Source organism: Leptidea sinapis, chromosome 1, assembly GCF_905404315.1.
Source record: "Leptidea sinapis chromosome 1, ilLepSina1.1, whole genome shotgun sequence".
NCBI classification, from domain to species: Eukaryota; Metazoa; Arthropoda; class Insecta; order Lepidoptera; family Pieridae; genus Leptidea; species Leptidea sinapis.
This window is the reverse complement of record NC_066265.1, coordinates 32,795,251-32,816,963: the sequence shown is the minus strand read 5'-3', so window position 1 is coordinate 32,816,963 and position 21,713 is coordinate 32,795,251. Positions and strand designations below refer to the sequence as shown.

At 33.5% G+C, this 21,713-nt stretch overlaps 1 protein-coding gene across 1 annotated transcript; it reads left to right on the top strand.

The window, feature by feature from the left end:
- Positions 1–4,539: 4,539 nt before the first annotated feature.
- LOC126964418 (uncharacterized) lies at positions 4,540–13,229 on the top strand. Its single transcript, XM_050807550.1, has 7 exons — positions 4,540–4,878; positions 5,071–5,210; positions 6,002–6,164; positions 6,590–6,808; positions 8,120–8,278; positions 10,414–10,548; positions 12,017–13,229. The coding sequence occupies exons 1-7, from the start codon at positions 4,738–4,740 to the stop codon at positions 12,170–12,172; spliced, it is 1,113 nt and encodes a 370-aa protein (XP_050663507.1). The 5' UTR covers positions 4,540–4,737; the 3' UTR covers positions 12,173–13,229.
- Positions 13,230–21,713: the final 8,484 nt, after the last annotated feature.

Here is a 21,713-nt window from a genome sequence, read left to right as displayed (position 1 = left end):
CATGGATGCCGTAACCAAACTCACCAAACTGTTTTTGAAGTATATCCTTTCCAATAAAAAAAGAATCATCAAAATCGGTTGGCGCGATATTGAGTTATTCCTATCATCCACATTGCTATACGTATGCATAGCAAATTTAAGACTTTTATTGTTTTCTCATGGATGCCACTGTCAGATCTGGACCAAATTGCAATGGGACCATACGGGTAGCACCAGCTTTTAAATAAAAAAAGAATTATCAAAATCGGTTCAGTCGAGTTTTGAGGTAACAAACATTTAAAAAAATACCGACGAATTGAGAACCTCCTCCTTTTTTGATGTCGGTTAAAAAGTATGAATATAATGAAATTAAGAAACATGTTGGATTAAATTAATGAAGCTCTTGTTTTGGAAGTCCTCCGACTGTCTTCATAATAAAATCATTTAAACCTGCCGATACATTGCGACTTGAAAGGTTAACAATTAGAATACTATCACATTTTGTTATATTAAGATTGAATGTATGGATTATAGGGATAACTCTTTATTTTTGCTTGTGTAACTAAACTTAATTCAATATTATACACATTTTTATTTTTGATACAAAATTTAAATTATAAGAACTTATTTTTATTAATTAAAAAAGTAGAAAAATAATCATTGAAGAAGGATTATTGCCAAAGAGAAAATTCCGACGATAGACAAGAAAGAATTCTTAATAACGTTCATTCAACGTTTTATATTATATAGGGCTGACATGTTTTTAAGCTGAGTAACTTATTTTTTTTTTAATTTTAAATCACTTATGATGCTTTTTGGTGACGCAGTAGTGTTTTTGAGAAGTTGTGAAGAGTTTTTTTGATTGTTTCACAATAATTTTCTTAAGTATCTCATTTCGAGTGCTTTTAATTCGCAGCCCAGTAAAAGATTCAGGGGTAACAGACGGACCACACGAATCTCTTTACGTTGATGGTTAATCTACATGTACCGACCGACGCTTTCTTTGTGAGTATATTGTAACTAACTTTAAAGACTCCTGCAATTCAAAAACAGTTAATAGGTACCTAAAAGAATATTTTGTGTGTAAAAAAATACAAGTAATACTAAAGATTTATATTTATGACAGTTGAACCAGTAGTTACCAAATGAATTAAATTGTTTCAATATCAAAGTTACGTAATAATAATAATTTTGGATGTCTGCTCTCTTATTACAGGAATAACTAAACCAATTTGGATGAGACTTTATATAGATAAAAATAAAAAATTAATAAAATTAGACAGAAATGATAGGTGGTGTTTATTTTTAAACAGGTAGCAACAGAAATAAATAAATTGCTTATTTTGGATTATATATTTTTGTAACTAAGTAGGATAACTTTTGAATATGTTCACCACGGCATCAGCTCTGTAAATAACTTTTTTTTTATCTTGACCTCCAAATAAGAATTTAATACAAAATCATATGTGCTACGCCAAGAATGTTTTGAATGCTTCCAATTTTTTCTGTATAGAGCCGTCATTCAGACATCCTCAAATTTTCATCTAGTTTCGGCTGTCGGATCACTTAGATATTCAGCTGTGGAGTAGTAGGATTTACGACAGAGCCTTTTTTTTAATAAAACATTTTTAGATAATGTCTCAACAGTTGCTGGGATTTTATTATAAAAGTGTATACATTTACTCTTAAAGCTATTATGTATATTATGAAGCCTACTACAATTAGTTAGAAGCAATCCCTTATTTCTAGTGTTATAATAATGAAAATCACTATTATGAGCAAAGAGGTGACGATTTTTGTGAACATATACAAAATGTAATAAATTTTCACAAATGTACCTACTGACAATGAACAGTCATAAATTTGTTTCCTTAAATTTTCCTTTGAGAGACTGTCTATAACCAAGCTAATATATAGCACGAACTGCTCTCTTTTGCAGAGCAAACACTATATCAATTTCAGCAGCATGATCCCATAGTATATAATACTACAGTGAAAATAACTGAAGTACACTAATCTAGCAGTCGCAACATTCGTGTACTCTCTAATCTTTCTTACGGCGCATGCCCCAGAACTGAGTTTATCTGCAGTTCTAGTTGGGCAATATGTGGTCCCCACTGGAGCCTTTTATCTAACGTGATACCTAAGAAGACCGTAGTGTCCACAAGTTGAAATCTCTGGTCATTTATAAGTAAGTTGGTTTTGTACCTCCGCTGTGTTTGGAGTAATGAACCGTAAGCACTTTGTTGTTTTACTATTTAAGTGCAGATTATTCGTCTCAAACCACCGCACTATATTTGAGAGTGCATTGTTTACCTCGTCATCAATATCTGCACCTCGCTTCACTTTAAAAATAAGTGAAGTATCATCAGCAAACAATCTAATCTCATGGCTATCATCTATCACAAGCAATAAATCGTTATTATATATGAGAAACAAGAAAGGACCGAGAATAGAATCCTATTCCTACAAGTTTACCCGAAGACCGTTTGCCATTTACATCGACTATCAGAACTCTTTCGCTTAAATGATTTTAATAGATTTAGGGCCGTATTTTATTACTCCATAATGCTTTAGTTTTAGGAGTACAGTTTCATGGTGGATGTAGTCAAATGCTTTGTACAAATCACAAAAAATGCCCAATTGAAGTCACTTACGCTACTTCTGTTATGTTCTATTCTTATCCGAATGTATATGTCATTCGATATTTTTTTCGTTCATCTTTCACATACGTCGCATTCCAGCCGTGGCCTGGACTGTGGGTGGAGTTGAATAATAAATTTCGACTACTCAAGCAGTAGTGGATATTTATAAGACCGTGGTACTATTCTCGTAATTTCAAAATCGTTGAAGTTAAGTTTCGAATTTATCAAATTTTTGCTCTAGATTGGTATTCTCCTATAATTTCCCAAAGTTAACTGAATCGGAGCCACACAGTAAAGACATTTGAACAACAAGCTCGCACAAAGATACCAATATTGTTCTAAGAAAAGTAAAATATTTCTACAACTATTAAAAGGGATATCGTGCAAATTTCCAAAGTCGGAACGTAGCATCATCACAATCGGAACTAAATCGTTAATTTGTGTTACAAGAATACGAAATTTAACTTTTTCACATTAAGGTCCTTTCGATACTATTCTCGTTTGGTTACGAGAATAGACCTACAGGTTGGCTGAGTGTTGTTCTAAGACGCCAGATTTAAGATCTGGTTTCCGGGAGGGTTCGAACCCCACAGCTGACAAAGGGTTTTTCATTATATTATATTTTTATTAAATGAATAGGTAAGCATAGCATATACAAATTTATTTTTTCTTTCGATGACAGTTTTTGAAAAATAGTTTCACTTGCATCGTGGTTTAATTATGCCACACAAACACTTTTTCTATCTTCATTCACGTTCAAAAACGTGGCTGCCAAAGCAACATATTTATTAAAAAAATAGAAAAAAACAAGGATGTATCCTTTTTAAAAAACTTAAAGGCTTATTTTGTGCTCAAGAGTATGAATTAAGTGTGGATTCATCTATATGTATAGACTTTTTACTTTTCAGATAGAATGTCCCCCTTCAATTTCAAATAAGGAATATTTTCCTTCCCCTCCTAACCCTCTTGCCTCACCTCACAGCTTAGAGACCCCTTTTTCATCAACTACATCCAAAGAATTTTACCTAGATGTAACAAATAGCCTTTTTGATGTTGGCGTCATCCCTCCACCTTGGAAAAATCTGGCAATTTTTCCATTACTCAAATCCCGTCAGAATCCATCTAAAGCCACCGGATAAAGACCAAGTGTCCTATCTTCTGCTCTTACAAAAGATTCGGACAAAATTTTAAAACAAACCTCAAGAATAATCTCCTTTCCAACTCTCATTTCTGCTTCAGAAAGGGCAAGAGTTTCAAAGTTATTTCGTTTCGTAACATGTTAATAAAAGAATAATAACAATTAAAGGTCCATCCTCTTACCTCCCTACTAAGTCACTTTGGAAAAGTTCACCTCAAGGCTCAGTCCTTTGTATAAGTTCTATACAATCTGTGTATATACGACCTAAATAGTATGATTGCAAATGATATCCCAAATATATGAATATGCAGATGATATTGTCCTGTATACTTTTAAAAGTCTTTAAAAAATTCATCTGATCATTTTTATGGTGTACTTGAATTCATTAAAAAAAACACTTTGTAAAGGATTAGAAACACAATTGTAACTGTATTTTTACATAAGTTTTTGCGTAAAAGTTAGATTTTTATTATTATTTTAGGTAACCCGACGTTTCGTGACCTTTTCAGAGCACGTTTTCAGGACAATATGCCTTTTATAAAATATAACAAAATAAAACTTGTTTCAATGTTTAGCTCCAATCACCACTGGTGGTTCTTTAACGTGACATCGGATAAATTGTGGTACACCTTCCACAAAAGCCAGAGATGGAAGAAAAGAATAGTCTTAGAATACCTAAGGGACTCTGCTCTTTGCCTTCCCGAGAGAATATTATGATTAAAAATAATAAAAAAAAAACAAAATATAATAAAAGTGACAGTGATCTCAGACCTGTCATCTGAAGTGGGGATTAGGGAACAGGAGTACGGAATCTCAAATCTGATTTCTCAAAATAAAACGAGGAAGATAAAAGAACATTGTGTGAAATCAATTATTTCTTCATAATATAAGTACCAAGTATTTTTTCTTTTAATTTTTTGTCCACCGATTTGATTATTTTAATTTACATGTTTACTTTTTCCTTGACTAGTCGATATGGGGGACTCTCCTTATTTGACTTGTTTGGTTTTGTATATATTTTCATTTCAAATTATTGTCACTAACTCAAGAACATCCAATATTTGGAAATTAGATGTTGAACAAAGTCAAATTGTTGACGGCTCTACAGTATCGCAGGTGTGTGCTAAGTGTATATTAATGAATACTTTATATAATCAATATTGTTATTTTCTATTTTATTATATTGGTTTTTGTTAGCATATATTAGAACCATGTTTGAATTCATTTTAATACTTTTCAATTGTTATATTTTAATAAACCTAATAATAATATATAAAGCTCCTAATAAGGCATATAATATTATTTCAGGATGATTCTGAGAAATCTAAACTTTCTGAAAATGATGTTGCATTTAACATACTAACTTCAACGGTTTATTATGGCAATACTTGGACTAAGAACAGCTATGAAATGTTTTGCACTGATTGCCATGCATATGATCAACAAAGGTAAACATAAATCTTTTTTATCATCTTATCACTTTAAAAGTAACTAAGCGTCTATTAAGAGTATGTTATTATATGATACAAGTATGAAAGCCACAGCTCAGTGTGATTCATTTTTATCATAAGTAAGTGATACTGAAATTGCTACATAAACATATACATAGAAGGTTTCAACCCTATTTCCTTCCTCCCTCTGAACTTGTAATATGCTAGTATCTAATATTTTTTACTCAAGCAGAATGGATTATATAAATAAATTATCTGTTGTTATCCCAAATAATTAAAAAAAAGCCAATCTTCCAATTACATTCGGTGGCCAGTTATGCTAATGTTATATTTTACCTAATAATTTAGTATTGTAAATAATAAGTTAAAATCCCATATATTTAAATTATATTCATCTAAGCATATGGCATAAGTATGTATGTGAGATACTTAACATGGCCTGTGTGTTACCTCTGGTGATCATTCACCATCAGGCACACTTATTTGTCCTTATATTCCATAAGAAAATCTACAAATACTGGAATAAGAATACATGCAGCTTAATCTTCAGGAAACCCATATTATGTACCTCCATTTGCCATGCTCTCAAACTACTTCTTTCTTCTACAGTTAGCATCAACCATTTTATACAAGTTTTCCATTTATGGCCTAGCCATTTTTGTGGCAGATTATTGGATGTAAACAAGTCAAACATATTGCCGTACTATATATTTATGTCTCTTCAGTAAATTTGAGCACACTATAATTTTTAAATGGTAATTAATAATAATTAATAATCAAATTTGTAGAGTTGCCTCTGACAACAATGAAGATGGCTCTCAAGTGGACACAAGTAATACCAATACTGATGATGAATATTTAGACTGTGGCAAGGCCGTAAACTTCACATACTATGACAACTTAGTGGGAGTGGCAAGGCGCCATCGACATCCAAATGTTCCTGAGCCACAGGTACTATTGAATCATACATTGTTCATTTACTTAATTATATTTACAAAAATTGAAGACCCCCATTGTTACTGTTTACGTCAATAGTTAACATATAAGTAAAAGAAGAAAGAAATGTTTAGTCTTGTATATCTATTTTTATGTATGTGGCAAAGATACAATACATATCATAAGAACCTGAAAAACATGAAATAAGCAGCAGACCTATTTATTTACAATACTTTTACTTTTGTCTGTGGTGTTGTAAAAAGAAAGCACCTGTAAGATTAAATAATAATAGCAGTTAGTACACATTTTTGCTAAATGGTAAGAAAATATCCTCTTCAGTTTATTTATCTCAGTATACAACAAATGCTTAAACAAATTTAACTCATGTATCCTGATGAGTAATCCAAAAAAAATATTTTTATGTAATATTATTACCACAGGTAGCATTAATTTTCACAAAAAAGAAAGCCTACAAAAATGGTGTAACTGAGCTGGATATAAATGCATTAGAGAAACGTCTTAAGAAGGCCAAAAGGGAGAAGCCAAAATCAGTTCAGCTTTACAACCAAATTGGCAATTTTTGGAGAATCAAGGGAGACACAAGACAGTCCATTGAATGCTTCCGAAGAGCTCTTGCTGTGTCTCCATATAATGCAGAAGTGAGTTTAAATATTTAATTTGCACATGACTTACACTTAAATATGCTTAGATGTAAGATTATTGTTGCTGCAGATCTAACTGTATGTACATGTCTTCACCAACTGTCTGTGTAGTGTTCCTCCAGTTCTCAAGAAAGTTTCTAAAATAGGTAAGGGTGGGGTGATAATTTAAAATACCTTTCAAAATAAATTCCAATCACTCATTTGTCCTTATTCCATATCCAATGTGTTCATACCACACTGATTTCTGTTACAAGATAGCAGTGCAGCTTTATTGTTGCTTTCTAGTTTTTAGGGCAGGATGTAATCATGGCCATATGAAACACTCTATTTTCAATATCAGGTTGAAGGACTAAGTGTGTTGTGATTGTAGTCTATATGTCATCATTCGGTTTGTGCTACAATTACTACTGAAATTATATCAATGCTTGGAAGATATCTCTATAACTCTGTGTTATTCCATGCTCTCAAAGTATAAAGTTTATTGATATTTATGGCCATAATACTTACGTTTAAATTTTTATTAAAAATGGCTCAGTAGTATATGTAATTATTGTAGATATACTAAAACAGCCTGGGAATAGATTTACTACCATTTTACTTCCATTATTTAGACTTTCCCAGAGTTATTGCAAATTCCGACTTGCACAACTGTACCATGAAGGTTGTTGTGGACAGATATCTCTAGAACCTGAGTCCCGTAAACACTATAGTTCCTGGCAAGCTGTTTCTGCTACATATCAATGATATGTTAGATGCCTCCTACGTGCATTGTAATGAGCAGTACTCAAGAGGCCGTTATACCGGCCATGCAGGTCTCTCTCAACAAAACCTTTGACCAGTGCTGGAAGAAAGTTGCATCTTCTATCGAGTCTCCTCTTTCGAGAAGGTCATAGAGAAAATTAACCTCATTCAATCCTTTGTTTCAATTAAATTTCGTTGTATCCGAAAACCAGTTCTACCTACCCTGTGACCTCGGTCACTTGACGTACGCATCGTCAAGTGACCGAGAGACGCCTCTTTCTTATTCCACTTTTATCACGGAGAGTTTTCCCAAGATAATGATATATAATACCCATAATATTCTTCTCGCCGGATATCACCTTCGCATGACAGGCCATAAATTATGTTTCCATAACGGTCGCAGAATTTAATTGACATCAAAATGATCTCTCAAATCTCTTCTTTGAATAACTAAATGACTGTCCCTTCATATGACATAAAATCTATATTATATACGAATTTTTCTGTGTTTGCCATTGTGTTTGACTTACGGTCGTTATATTGTCATAAAAATACGTTTCTGTATAGGTACTACTGAATCTTGCGCGAGTGCTCTTCACGCTGCAGTATCTAGACGACGCCATCTATCTGACGCGTCGATCTCTGGAGGTACAGCCGCCTGACCGCAGCGCCTGGCAGCAGTACTTCACCCTGGGTGAAATATTCAAAGCATATGGACATTATCAGGTACAATCTATTCTTATCATTGCTTCGTTGTTTACTTATCAAGCAAACTTTCGCCTCGGCATTTTTTTACTTACCGATATCGCCCAGTTAAGTTCAACCATCATAATATAATAATTTATTTTAAGCTTTAGGGTGATTCCCAAACGTACCGTCGACATATGATATCTAGATATATTGATAGGTGCTGACTTTGGATAATTTATTAGCCAATTGATTTTGGCATAGTAAAAATTAACATGTAGAAGAAGTTCAGAAAGCTAAAACGAAGTACACTATAACATTTTTATAAATTGAATAGCTTATTCATTGTTTACGTTGTATTTCATCGTCAAGGCGAGTGTACGCATATAATATGTTTAAATAATATACATTTTATAGGATAAAAATGCGTCTAATCGTAGTAAAAAGTAATCGTAATCTTACATTAGGTTTTTCGTATGAGTTACATTTTTATTACTTATTTGATCCCGACATTTTGATGTGAAACATCTATAGCCGCACGTAAAACCGATTTCTGGCGTGGCGACGAATGCCGTGGCGACGCGTCGCCTTGTCACAGTAATACCGTCCTCAGAGGCAACATCGAATATAACTATTACCGAAGTCACTGATTAAACGAATTAAGTAGTCACGATTTGAAATAAATTCGTAAATTTTTGTATTTAATGAAAATAAATGTTTATTCAATAAATAGTCATCGTTATCTGGAAAAAAATCGTAATATTTCATTTTATCATTATGACATATTTAGTTCCTATCACAATATGTTATTTTCTGCATATTACTTTACAAAATAATGTCGATGTTTCACATCTGCCAGGCGTCCCGTGACGGCTCACATTTTTTTTAATTTGAATTTAGTGACATGGCTCACATTTTCAGGGGGACATTTCGCCCCGTTAATTTTACACAAAAACCATCTATGATGTTTTCTTCTACTTTCATTAGATGGCGCTCTTTCGGCGCCATACAAGTCGTAGTTAGCTTTTACGTGATCGAATAGGTAAGAAACCTCATACTTGGCGCTCTGTAAAAATACAGATACAAATACACTAGTCTTAATCCATTATAAATATTTTATTTAAATAATTTATTACGCTTTTTTTTAGAAATTTTAAACAGGAGTGGGGAGTTGGGACTACAGATAACGAAATTCAGTATTAAATGATTAAGAGGTCATTTTTATCTGCATGTGATGATTAGATAAACCTTATTAATGTTATTTTTTTTTATTTAGTTGTTTTTACTACCTTAGTTCTTTCTATTTAGTCTAGTTTAAATCTCAATACGAAAATAAACAATTTGTTATTTTTAAAGTGATGTCCCTCACTTCTGGGATTATTTATACAATTTTATAATTTATGAACGATGTGGGACTCGAACCTTGGATGGTGGTTGGAGCCACAACCTGAGAGTTGAACAAGATATAACAAGATTTACGATCCATGCTTCACTCGAATGGCTCAGTTGGTAATAGCATTCGCACCGAATCCCAAAGGCACGTTCGAGTTCCGCATCGTTCAATTTTGGTTACAAATTGAATTTGTATAAATACTGCAATGTTAGCCTGAACTTGACTAATATGATAGGCGTTCGAGATTAGCGGTATTATTAGAAAAAATAATTAAGACATGACTTAGACACGTGTTTTGTTAAACAGTGTCTAACTATTTAAGCGATGTCTAAAGATTATCGTTAAACAACAGAAAACCTCGGATTTGTAATAGAACCTTTTTGAAACAAGTGTTCAACACGTGTTTAACTTTTTTGTTATAACACCGTAGATATTTAAGACAGGTATGTTGTTTTTGTGAGGGTTCCTTTGTCATATCAATCTATAAACACTTTGTTAAAAAACGTTTGTGTGGTAAAGGTTACTATAACATAAAAATACCACAGAAGGGAAGGTAGCGACCACCCTCAGGCTATTAAATAATAAGTGTAAGTGTGCAATATTACTTTGTAAACATATTTTTTTCCATGAAAAAAAAAGCCCGTTGAGTTTGTTGCGCCCATTCTTCTCAGGTTTGACTTTCAATAAGTGATTTTATATCCTATTTTGAATAAAAATATTTGAATTTGAATAATCATGTAGTTTTGGATCTGAGAATTTGAACATATTGTGATTTTTGCAGGAGGCAGCTATACACCTGAGGCATGCATTGGACCTCAGGCCGGACTTTGAGCCAGCGCTGATCGCTCTCAAAGATATCGAGAACATACCTGAAGCTACAGTCCATGTGTACACATTGCTGATTATCATTTGTTTGGTAATGGAATCATGCTTTTTTCTTAGTCTTTGTTGGCCCATGTTGGTTAGTGATGTAGGGCCCTTCCTGCCCAAAATACTCCAAGGGTCAATTTTTGAAGTTATACTTCTTTAGGCGCGTTATGAAAATATGATGAGAGTGAAATTTTAAGATTTCTGACGTTTGCGATAATCGTTTTTTTTTGGTTTCTTCATCCATTATTAGGATAGGCAAAGGGGTTCAAGCCCGTACAGCCGTATTCGTTATTTAATAATTAATTGTCAAAGCCATTGTTGCAAGATTTTTACAATTTTGTTTTTTCTACAAACGTAGAATAGCACGAGGAATAAATCATTTTAAGGATTTTTGCTTTATTAGGCCATATATAGGCAATAACTTCTTGCATGCATACATAAGTATGCACACATTTGTTTAAATATTATTTTATTAATGTGAAACTTAGGCTTTACTTTTTATGCGAAAAAGCATTGACGTACAATAAACAATTAGACTCAATCATGCTTTAAAATTGTCCGAAGCAAAACTGTGTAAGCGTTTATTAGACAGAGTGCAAAGTCTATGAAAGACTTTGAACTTTACTGCCACAAAATAAGATGTTAATTTAAATGTTTTGTGTATAAGTTAATGTGAGTTTTCGGTCATAGCGTTCATAGACAAAGTCAAAGTCAAAAAAATCTTTATTCACTGTAAAACTTTATAAGTTATTTAGTGCAAGTCAGGATGAAGTACAAAAGTTACAATAGCATTCAAATGATTATAACAATATTCATTAACAAAATTTAGAACATTAATACCAACTATCTTTATCATTCAAGTAATCTTTCACATTATAATAGATGTTAATTTATTTTTTACGATACATTTAAATTTTTTAATAGGTAATATTTTAATTTCATTTGGGAGTTTATTATAAAATATAGCACAATCCACTTTAAAAGATTTAGCAATTTTACGGAGCCTAGTAGATGGAATTGCGAGTTTATATTTGTTTCGAGTATTGACACTATGTACATCACTATTTTTATGAGCGTATAGGAGGTTCTCGTATATGTACTGGCAGTGTACTGTCATAATATTTATTTCACTAAACTTTTCTCTCAATGAATCCCTTGAACGTATTTTAACTGAACATTACTGTCACGAAAATATAAGGTGTTCATATTAATGAATATTTTAATGTTTTCTGTATAAGTTGATGTCGACGCCGCGCCGCCGCGCCACCGGGTAAATTTTTGATGACCTTCTACTAGGCGATTGGGAGTCTACTTGGTTATAGTACGTCAATGAAAAAAAGTGACGAATCAAGCAAGACATTCATCTGATGGTAAATGATATGCCCTGCCTATTAAATTGCAGTGTCACTCAGGACACTTGATTGAACCCAAAGTTCTGAGCCGCTTCGCTCTGTGCACGGCACTTTTAAATGCGCTGTTTTTATTGTAATTGTAACGATTCCTGGTTTGTGTAGGTGATGGGTGTGCTACTGGTGATCTTATCTTCCGTGGACAGCAGCGAGTGTGACGGCGACCACAAGACGCACCGGCACTTCAACCGCGCGATGGCCATGCGGTCCCTGCGCGGGTACGTCGGCGGACGAGGCCGCAGGAAGGGCGCCGCCTCCTAGACCGCGCCCGCGTGCACTCGAGCCCCGCCTGAACAATGCGAACAAGGCTAGGAGCGTTTTGTTGATCATTTTTATATTCTTGGCTGTAATATAGCTTCATTGACTTGTGATGCGTGCTGTGTAAACAATGCTCTCATACGGCAGGCGACGGTTCGATCGCACGTATCAATGTTTTCCATTTTAGAATTCATATGATCTTTTATTCGACGCTATTACTGTGAAGGCAAACATAGTTAGGAAAAACATGTACTGAAATTCAAAAGTGTAAAATTGCCCACATAAGGGCTTTAATCCATCGCGTTTTTATGCGTTTTGCCGAGGTCATCTAATGGTTGGTTTTCGCCGATCAATATGCTTTTTTGCAACACCATTGCTCCATTGGACAATTTTTATGTTTGGACAGTGAGGACTGAAAAAAATTCAAGAATACAAATAAATATATAGCAAATTACATGAGGACATTTTAAAGAACGAAAAAATAAATGTGTGGCAAATTACAGCCACGAATGTAATTATATTTCAAAGACAATTTTTTTGGAAACTTTTTGAGTCTCGCACGGCCCCTTCGATTATGCAATTTGTAATCACAAATAATTTTGGAACGGTTGTGTTATTTGAATTTATTTCGTAGTGCCCGACAATATTAGTGGCTATCTGAAATGCGTTGTCAGTCAGAACAATTTGATCTCCGATGGCGGTTTTTTCAAATATTTTAAACTAAAACCTTAGTTTTGATGCTACATAATAAACTCAAAATACTGAAAGTGTCGAAGCATCCCGAGAAGAAAGAAAGAAGGAAATCCCCCCTCGTACACGCCTGAAAAACATATATCTCGGAGTTGAGACTAGATTTTTCGCTCCCGCAAATCCCCGTGCAATAAATAATTAGCACCATTTTCAAGATACTTGAAATACATTTGACTTATATTATTCATTTATTTACAAATTTCTGTCAATGAGTGTAGCTTCTGTTTCGAAAATCGCAATAAAAAGCTACCCTCATATTATATCATCCCGTACACGGTGATATGATACGAGTACATACACAGGATATAAATATGGTGTCATCAACTATATGGTGAATGGTATATGTAGCGTAGCTTGTTTAGCGCCCCCGATCATTTTGGAATATATTGTACGAAGTTCAGTACACCCACGGTCGATATATGCGAACAAACTTCGCTTAATTACGTGTCTTCTACCGCATTAATTACTGGGAGTGTTCTGAGAAACTGTTTGACTTTTGGAACACTTTCAATAATGATTGCGGTAGAAGACACAATGAAGCGACATATCTGCGCACACCGCTAAGTGATCTAACCGTTTACAGAATATTGAATTCCCAACAATTCGAGTAGCTCTCCGTTCAGCGCGATCAAATGGTTCGAGCTGATACTGGGGTACACCCGACCAGAGAGAAGAGTAATACTTCTTATGGTCGGACCTGCGCTTTGTCGAAAGCTAGTATGTGGGCCGGCTTGAAGTATGGTATGCTATATTTATGACCCATTATAGTCTCTTGGAATTCAATTGACTTAGCCATCCTGATGACCGCGGAATTGAAATGGCTCAAAATTATGAGGTCCACTTGTTTTTGGTACTGGTTTACGATTTCCCGTGAGAAACCAGCATAGTTGGTATATTATCTCCAATACTGTCTGTCAACTTCTGACATCCAACCTATTAATGATATTCTAAAGAATCACACAGCCTCAGGGAACTGTAGCGTTCACGGGCCTTAGGTTAGAGCAATATCCGTCGAACACAACCTGTTTGTTGCAACCAGTGACGAAGAAGTGATGAAGAGGTTCATTTCTTTGTACGTAAGTTTTGGGAGAAGCCCCCTTGTGCCATACACGATCAAAAGGCCTTCGATATGTGCAGGATAACTGCCAAGCTTTCTCCCTTGCTATCGATAGCCGCCGCCCATCTGTGTTGGGTATGCCAGAAGATCACCCGCCATGGCGAAATCGGTACTGTCGGTATGGTCTCCATGATTTGGCCATCCATATTGGAAAGCAGGAATGGAATAGCTATAAGCCAGTAGTTTTCCGGGTCCCAACTGTCTCCCCTTTTAATATCGGATGGACAAGGGCTGACTTCCAAGTGTCCGGGACTATGGGAGACGCTCGCTTTCTTCTTAACGTCCAAGGTTAACAGAGCTCGCCGAATTTTTTTCTACCTGAACGATACTTCCGGGATAGACCTCTGACACGGCGAAAAGGTCGGTTGCGGCTTTCTATTGTCTTAACGATACAAGTCGAGTTGGAGGCAGAAAGAGTGCCCAGGAAAAGAAGATTAGCTTCATCGAAGGCGACTTATAGCGAATGGGAACCCTTAGGCGTTATCTTAAGCCACCTCTGCTGTGATTATTCAAGTAATAATAATTCGAATACTAATTGAAAACTCAAAACAAAACTGCTATTTTTTTAATTAGACTATAGTTAGAGCGTGCATCGTATTTCAGAGCGGTTCAAAAAATTGTCGGGCACTACTAGACCTAAATTGATATGTTAGCGATTGTTCTATATCGTCAATGCTTACTTGTTTTATACATTCATATGACGGCAAGTTAACAACTAAAGTATTACTTTAAGAAAAAGCCAGTTTGCTGTGGTACTGTTCTAGCTAATTACTTGTAATAAATATGTAATATCTATACAAAAATACTTTTTCATCACGTTAATTCTGATTTTTAGGTGTTTAATTTCGGCAATATTTTAGTTCAATGTAGGTAGATATACTCATGTGTCTGTGCAAATCATATAGTGTTGTGAATTAGATTAATACGGCCATTTTCAAGGTTCGAACTCTAATAAGAGATTCTTTGGAATCCAGGAAGATCCGCATTTCAATATGTCTAAATCCATAGAGTATAGAAAACGCTGATTTGTCACTGTCAAAATTATTAAATATAGCGATCACCGGAACGAATCCATAGCTCGGTTATTGAATTCAAAAACCAGGGAATAGATTGATTTCAATCATTATCAATTCGCCAATTTAGGATTGCGATTGCATAAGAAATCGGCTATTAATGCTAGTAAAAGGTTGTGTTAGGCTCTATTTAGCGTAGGTGACTTGCAATCTATTGTAGAACAGTACCACCGACACATAGAGGCTAAGAAGGCTTGTGTACAAATTATCTCTTAAAACATATTTATATTGACCTGTTGGGTCTTGCCATGTTGTATTTGATCTCTGTTGTAGTCATGTTGAAGCTCAGAGTATTTTGTTACGTATTTTAATGTATTAGAGACCACTTTTAAATTGTAGGGGAAAGCTTCGATACGGCTTTCTAAAGTTTCATGTCTCGAATTATAATTCCGAAGCGGCATCAAGTAGTTAATGCCGTTCTGAAGAAAATATTCAAAGGATTTGTGTAGTTGTTGGACGAGTCGTTTTAGGATGAGCGTAATATTGCAACCTAGTCATACGATTGAATTTTGGCCCGCTCTGTGGCATGGTGTGTAATTTGTAAAGTAGACTGCGGACCCGAGACCTGCGACGCCGGAAGAACTGCGAGTCCAGATGGCGCGGTCCTCGACGGTCCTCGTAGTAATGCATGCAAGTATGTTGTTAAGCGTTTGTAGCGACTAAGGATTTAATGAGCGAGTTTCGACTATGAGATTGGTGATATTGTACCTGTTTTCTGTGGTTCTTTTTGTTATTTGATTATTTATTACTTAAATACATGATTCTCTTAGCATTCCTGTATTGTTTTATTACCCCAATGCATTACTAATAAAATATTTGCACAACACAATGAAAATAACACCTATCACCCAGGAACTACTACTATCAGAGAGGGACCTGAGGGCGATTTTTGAGAATGAAAGACAAATTCTCATGATTTTATTTATTAACATAAAATAATTTCTTATATTTTAGCGTGTGAGCCCTATTGCACTTGGATCGTAGAATAAAATACAGATTTTCCTTCTTCAGTTTTATATATCTTAATATTTTATTCCATTGCTTACATATCACTGATCACATAATAATATATTTAATATTAGTCTGGACGCCTACCGTTATCATTTCAACTCAATAATTCATTCTCTCTAATTATTCGATTTTTTAAATTAAATTATTTTCGACCTATTCGATAAAATGAGATCGTATTTTATATTATTATTACATTAGAAATACCAAAATTGTGCATGTATGTTTGTTACTCTCACGCAAACATAACTGAATGGATTTTGACGAAAAATTTCAATAATATAGCTTATGTACACATCAGAATAACACAGACCATAATATCTATTTAGATATTTTGTGAATTGTGCAAAATATATCGACAAGTGTTAAAAGTAGATAGGAAAAAATCTGCCATGTGCGAGCTATTCCAAAATCAAAATCAAAACGTTTATTGAACTCATAACATTGATTTACAATGGCTTAAGTTCAGTCATACACTAAATTTCATAATAATAAATAAATAATATCAAACAGATAAAATTAAAATCAAATAAGTAATATAAATAACATCAAACAATTAAAATCACACTTTAAGTAGATCAATTCAATTCCAGGCTGCTTTATCATTTAAATAATCTTGGATATTGTAATAGCCTTTGCTGCTTAATTTACTTTTTGTGTAGGCTTTGAATTTATTTATAGACATATTTGCTATATGTTCGGGGAGTTTATTATAGAAGCGAACACACTGACACCTAAAGGAATTACTGACTTTATGGAGTCTTGTGGCAGGCATGACAAGTCTACCCCTATTTCTAGTATTAATACTATGTAAGTCACTTAGTTTTGTGAACTTATTTTTATTCTTTTGTACAAACATCAAATTCTCGTAAATGTATTGTGAGGCCACTGTCATAATACCTATTTCTTTAAACTTATTCTTTAACGAAATTCTAGATCCCATGTTATAAATGGCTCTAACGGCTCTCTTCTGCAGCACAAATATCGTATCGATCTCAGCAGCATTAAATAAAAGGATACCATAGCTCATAATGCTGTGGAAGTAACTAAAATATACTATTCTGGCCGTATCTATGTCAGTCAGTTCTCTTATCTTCTTAACCGCATATGCTGCAGAGCTTAATCTGTTTGCTAAGGCAGATATATGGTCACCCCACTGAAGCTTCTCATCTAGAGTTATACCCAAGAACACTGTCTTATTTACAAGATCCAACATTTCTCCATTTAATTTAATATGTGTGTTAATCTTTTTTACATTTGGTAATATGAATTTTAAGCATTTCGTTTTCTTACCATTCAAAAGAAGATTGTTTACTTTGAACCATTGTTCTACCTTAGAAATAGCATTATTTACATGTTCAATAGTAGTTGCATGTCGATTAACTTTAAATAATAGTGATGTATCATCCGCAAACAATACTATATCATGTGTGTTCTTTATAAGATACGGTAGGTCATTGATATAAACTAAAAACAGAAATGGTCCGAGAATTGAACCCTGCGGGACACCCATTCCTAACACGGAGCCTGAAGACCTTACACTATTAACTTCAACATACTGTATCCTGTTATTCAAATATGAGATTAATAAATTTAATGCACTTCCTCTTATGCCATAGTGTTGCAATTTCCTGATTAGAATTTCATGTTGGACGCAATCAAACGCTTTGGAAAGGTCGCAAAAGATTCCTAAAGAATCTTGTGAATCCTCCCAAGCACTAAAAATATGTTCCATTAATGCAACACCTGCGTCAACAGTTGAACGTCCCCGAGTGAATCCAAATTGTTTATCATGTATAATTTTATTTATGTTAAAATGAGCGCGTAGTTGACACAGTATTAGTTTTTCAAATATTTTACTCAGGGTAGACAAAATTGAGATAGGCCTATAATTAGAGGGATCTGATGAGCAACCCGACTTGAATAAAGGTATTATTTTGCTATGCTTCATGAGGTCTGGAAATGTGCCACAGTCTTTACATTTGTTAAATATTAGGGCTAGATCAGGCGCTATCATATCAATCAGAGAGCCTATTACTTTAACAGATATACCCCAGAGGTCAGCTGTCTTTTTAACATTAATCTCTTTAAATGACTTTATGATATCCGAGATATTAACATACTTAAATTGGAAATTATTTGAACATTTAGTAACATTTGCAGAAAGTAATGATATTGCCCTGGTTGGACATAAGTTTAAATGTTTAGTGGTAGATATGGGAACATTGGTAAAGAAATTTTCAAAAGCTCTAGCAACATCTAAGTTTGATTTTACAATTACATTATTAATATTTAGATTAAACTCAGAGTTTTGATCTTTTGTTTTACCAGTTTCATTATTAATAATTTTCCAAGTAGTTTTGATTTTATCGTTAGAATGTCTTATTTTATTTCTTAAGTATAAAGATTTTGCTGCTTGACAAACATATTTAAATGTTTTTGAATATTTTTTTACATATTCCAGAAAGAGTGGATTATGGTTGAAAGTTTTTTCATCATAGAGGCTGTAGAGCCTCATTCTACTCTTATGAATTCCAGTTGTAGCCCATTCACTAAATTTGGTATTAGTATTAATTGTAATGGTCTTCGATGTAAATATTTTTTTAAATTCAGTATTAAATAAATTAAAAAAATTATTATATAGAACATTGGGGTTATTTTCCTCTAAAGGCATTACTTGCAATTTATTAAATAGGTAAGATTTAAATAAATTCAGACGGCCCTGTGTAATTGGTACAACAGTGATGTCTTTAGTTATAGTTTTCTTTGTCGGCCAATCAAAACTAATAAGTTGTCCACAGTGATCTGATTCTAGTTGATTTATTATACTTTTGCTGTTAGGCTTTATATTTGTAAAAATGTTATCTAGACAAGTAGCTGTGGTCAGTGTTATTCTAGTTGGCTCTATAAACAAGTTACTGAGATTATATGACATGAACAGACTTTTAAACTTAGTACACATGGAGGAATGTTCTAATAGATTAATATTAAAATCTCCACAAATCAGAATCCTTTTGTTGCCCTTACAAACTCTAGACAAGACTGCATCCATCACATTTTCAAAATCCTCATATGGTGCTGATGGAGGTCTATACACACTTATAATAATGAACTGATCTAATTGTATACAAGCTATCTCGGCCACTAGTTCCACAGAGAGGCTCACAATGTCCTTTCGTTCCTTGAATTTAATATTTTTATTAATTAATATTAATGAGCCACCATGTATTGAATTAACTCGGCTAAATGAACTACCAACTCGGTGATTAGTGAAGTTAAACATGATGTGATGTGATTTAAGCCAGTGTTCAGTAATACAGAGTATATGTATGTTATTGCAATTCATGTATATTTCAATTTCAAGTTCCTTATTTAACATACCCTGAATATTTTGGTGTACCAGATTAACAACATTATTACAACAAATAAATTTTGATTTGTTTGATAATATACTATAACATGGTTCATTGCAAGAGGTATTCCCTTTTGTCTTATAAATTAATTTAAATTGTTTGGAATAATTTCCAAAGTTTTATTTTTATTATCAATGTCAAATTTAGACTGCTCAATAGAAGCAGTGTGATACACCAAGTTTTTGGCTGATTGTATAAAATAAAATGATAGCGATATAGCTAATCGTTGTTTTAAATATATTGGAATAATATTTCTCATAGAGAAATTAGATTTAATATAATTATTTATATCAATCAAATGGAATTTATTTCTATTATTGCATATCAACATGTCAAGTGATAAATTCAATTTATATCTGATATCATTTTCAGATTGTGACAATCTGTGACCGTAGGGGAAAGTAAACAAAACAACATTCTTTATGTTTAGAGAATCTAAACACTCAAACTGTTTGATTAGCTGTGTTCTGTTTGTATTTCCTCTGTTTCCAATTAATAACATTAAGGTAGTGTCAGGGGTGAAGTTAAATGTCAGGGGTGAAGTTAAATTTAGATAGCCTTTGCACAATCTGTGAAAAGGTTAGTCCTGGTAAACAATAATTTGTTACTGCCTGTCCCATCTCGCTTGAAATAAGCCGGCCCATACCTTTACCTAAGTTATCACTAAACATTACAATTTTGCTATTCACATTATTTGGTTTAAAGGAACTGATAGACTTAGTATCAGATGAGCTTGTGTTTTGATTATATTTGTGTGAAGGTAATTGCTGATTAGCAAGAGGCTCACAAGTAGGCTCAGATTTCTTCTCTAAGTTGTAGGTAACACATTTGTGGTGTCTTGTCACGGACTCCTTGTTTATAAGAAGTTCATCTAAAACCAGTACTTGATCCTTCACTTGTTTGTTTGTAACATTGTATCTGTTATTCATTGTTTCCAATGATTTCTGTAGATTTAGGATTTCATTATTTAATTTATTTATATCTGATTCATATTTTAATTGGTTCTTTTGAATTGTTAATGAGTATAAATTTAATTGATTAATTAGATCTATTCTTTCTTTACTAAATTTTACATTTTTGTTCATTAATTTTTGCTTATTTACTAATTTATTTGTCTTTTTTATGTATTTATTTATTTTAATATACTTTTTCAGCTTGTTTCTGCTACATTTAATTCTCTTAACCTCTTTAGATGAATTCAGGTGACTATTGTGACTTGTAAGGTTAATTATTAAACTATTGTTGGAATTAGTCTTAGCAGAAACAACTTCAGGAGCGCTACAGACCAACTCATCAAATAAACTTTGGTTATGTGAGGGAGTCAAATTGGATTTATAGATCTGAAAATTACTGATTTCATTTTTAGCATCATGCAATTCAATTTCTAACTCAGTGATGCGCTTCAGGGCCTCTTCATATGCATCACTGCAGTTCCCAAAACCTTCTAATATCATTTGAAGTTGGTCACGTTCCCCAATAGCATTTGAACATTTCTCATCCAACTCAGCCATCTCGCTTTTCAACTGTCTATTCCTGGCTAGCATATCAATTAATTCCTTTTCATTTTCATCCCTTTCCTTATGCAACTGCAGGATTTCCTCTTTAGCTGCCTTTAATTGCTGCAAAGTCAGTTGGAGGTTAATCTCCTCCTGACGAGCTAAGGCTTCGCGAGTCATCATTTTGGTCGTTTTATACAAAACAATATCCAAAAACAATGACTTACAAGGTTATAAAATAGTAGAAGTTTATAAAATAAAATACAAAGACAAAAAAAAAAATTAAAATTATTGAAGTAATATCATGTAAAGTAGTTTTATGTGGTGTATAATATATTATAGTGTGTTAGTTGTTTTGTTATTTTGAAAAGAAATACTCCCTGAGATTATTTTGAATTCAATCTTCTGGTTCCTTTTGTACAGTTTAAAATCCGACCGTTAGCACGAACAATTTTAAGTACACCGGACACCCGTCTGCACTGCAGCTGTTGAACTTTATACACTTTTATTTAATAGTTTACCGACATTAAAATTTACTTGCATAACATAATATTTTATATTTTGAAGTCTTAAAATTATTTTAAAATAGAAATAAATTTAACAAATTAAACTTGACATTATTAGTATTGACTTCAAACCGCCATTTTCTTAATCTTTTCATTCCGTTAGAGCTTCTTTGAAAAAAAG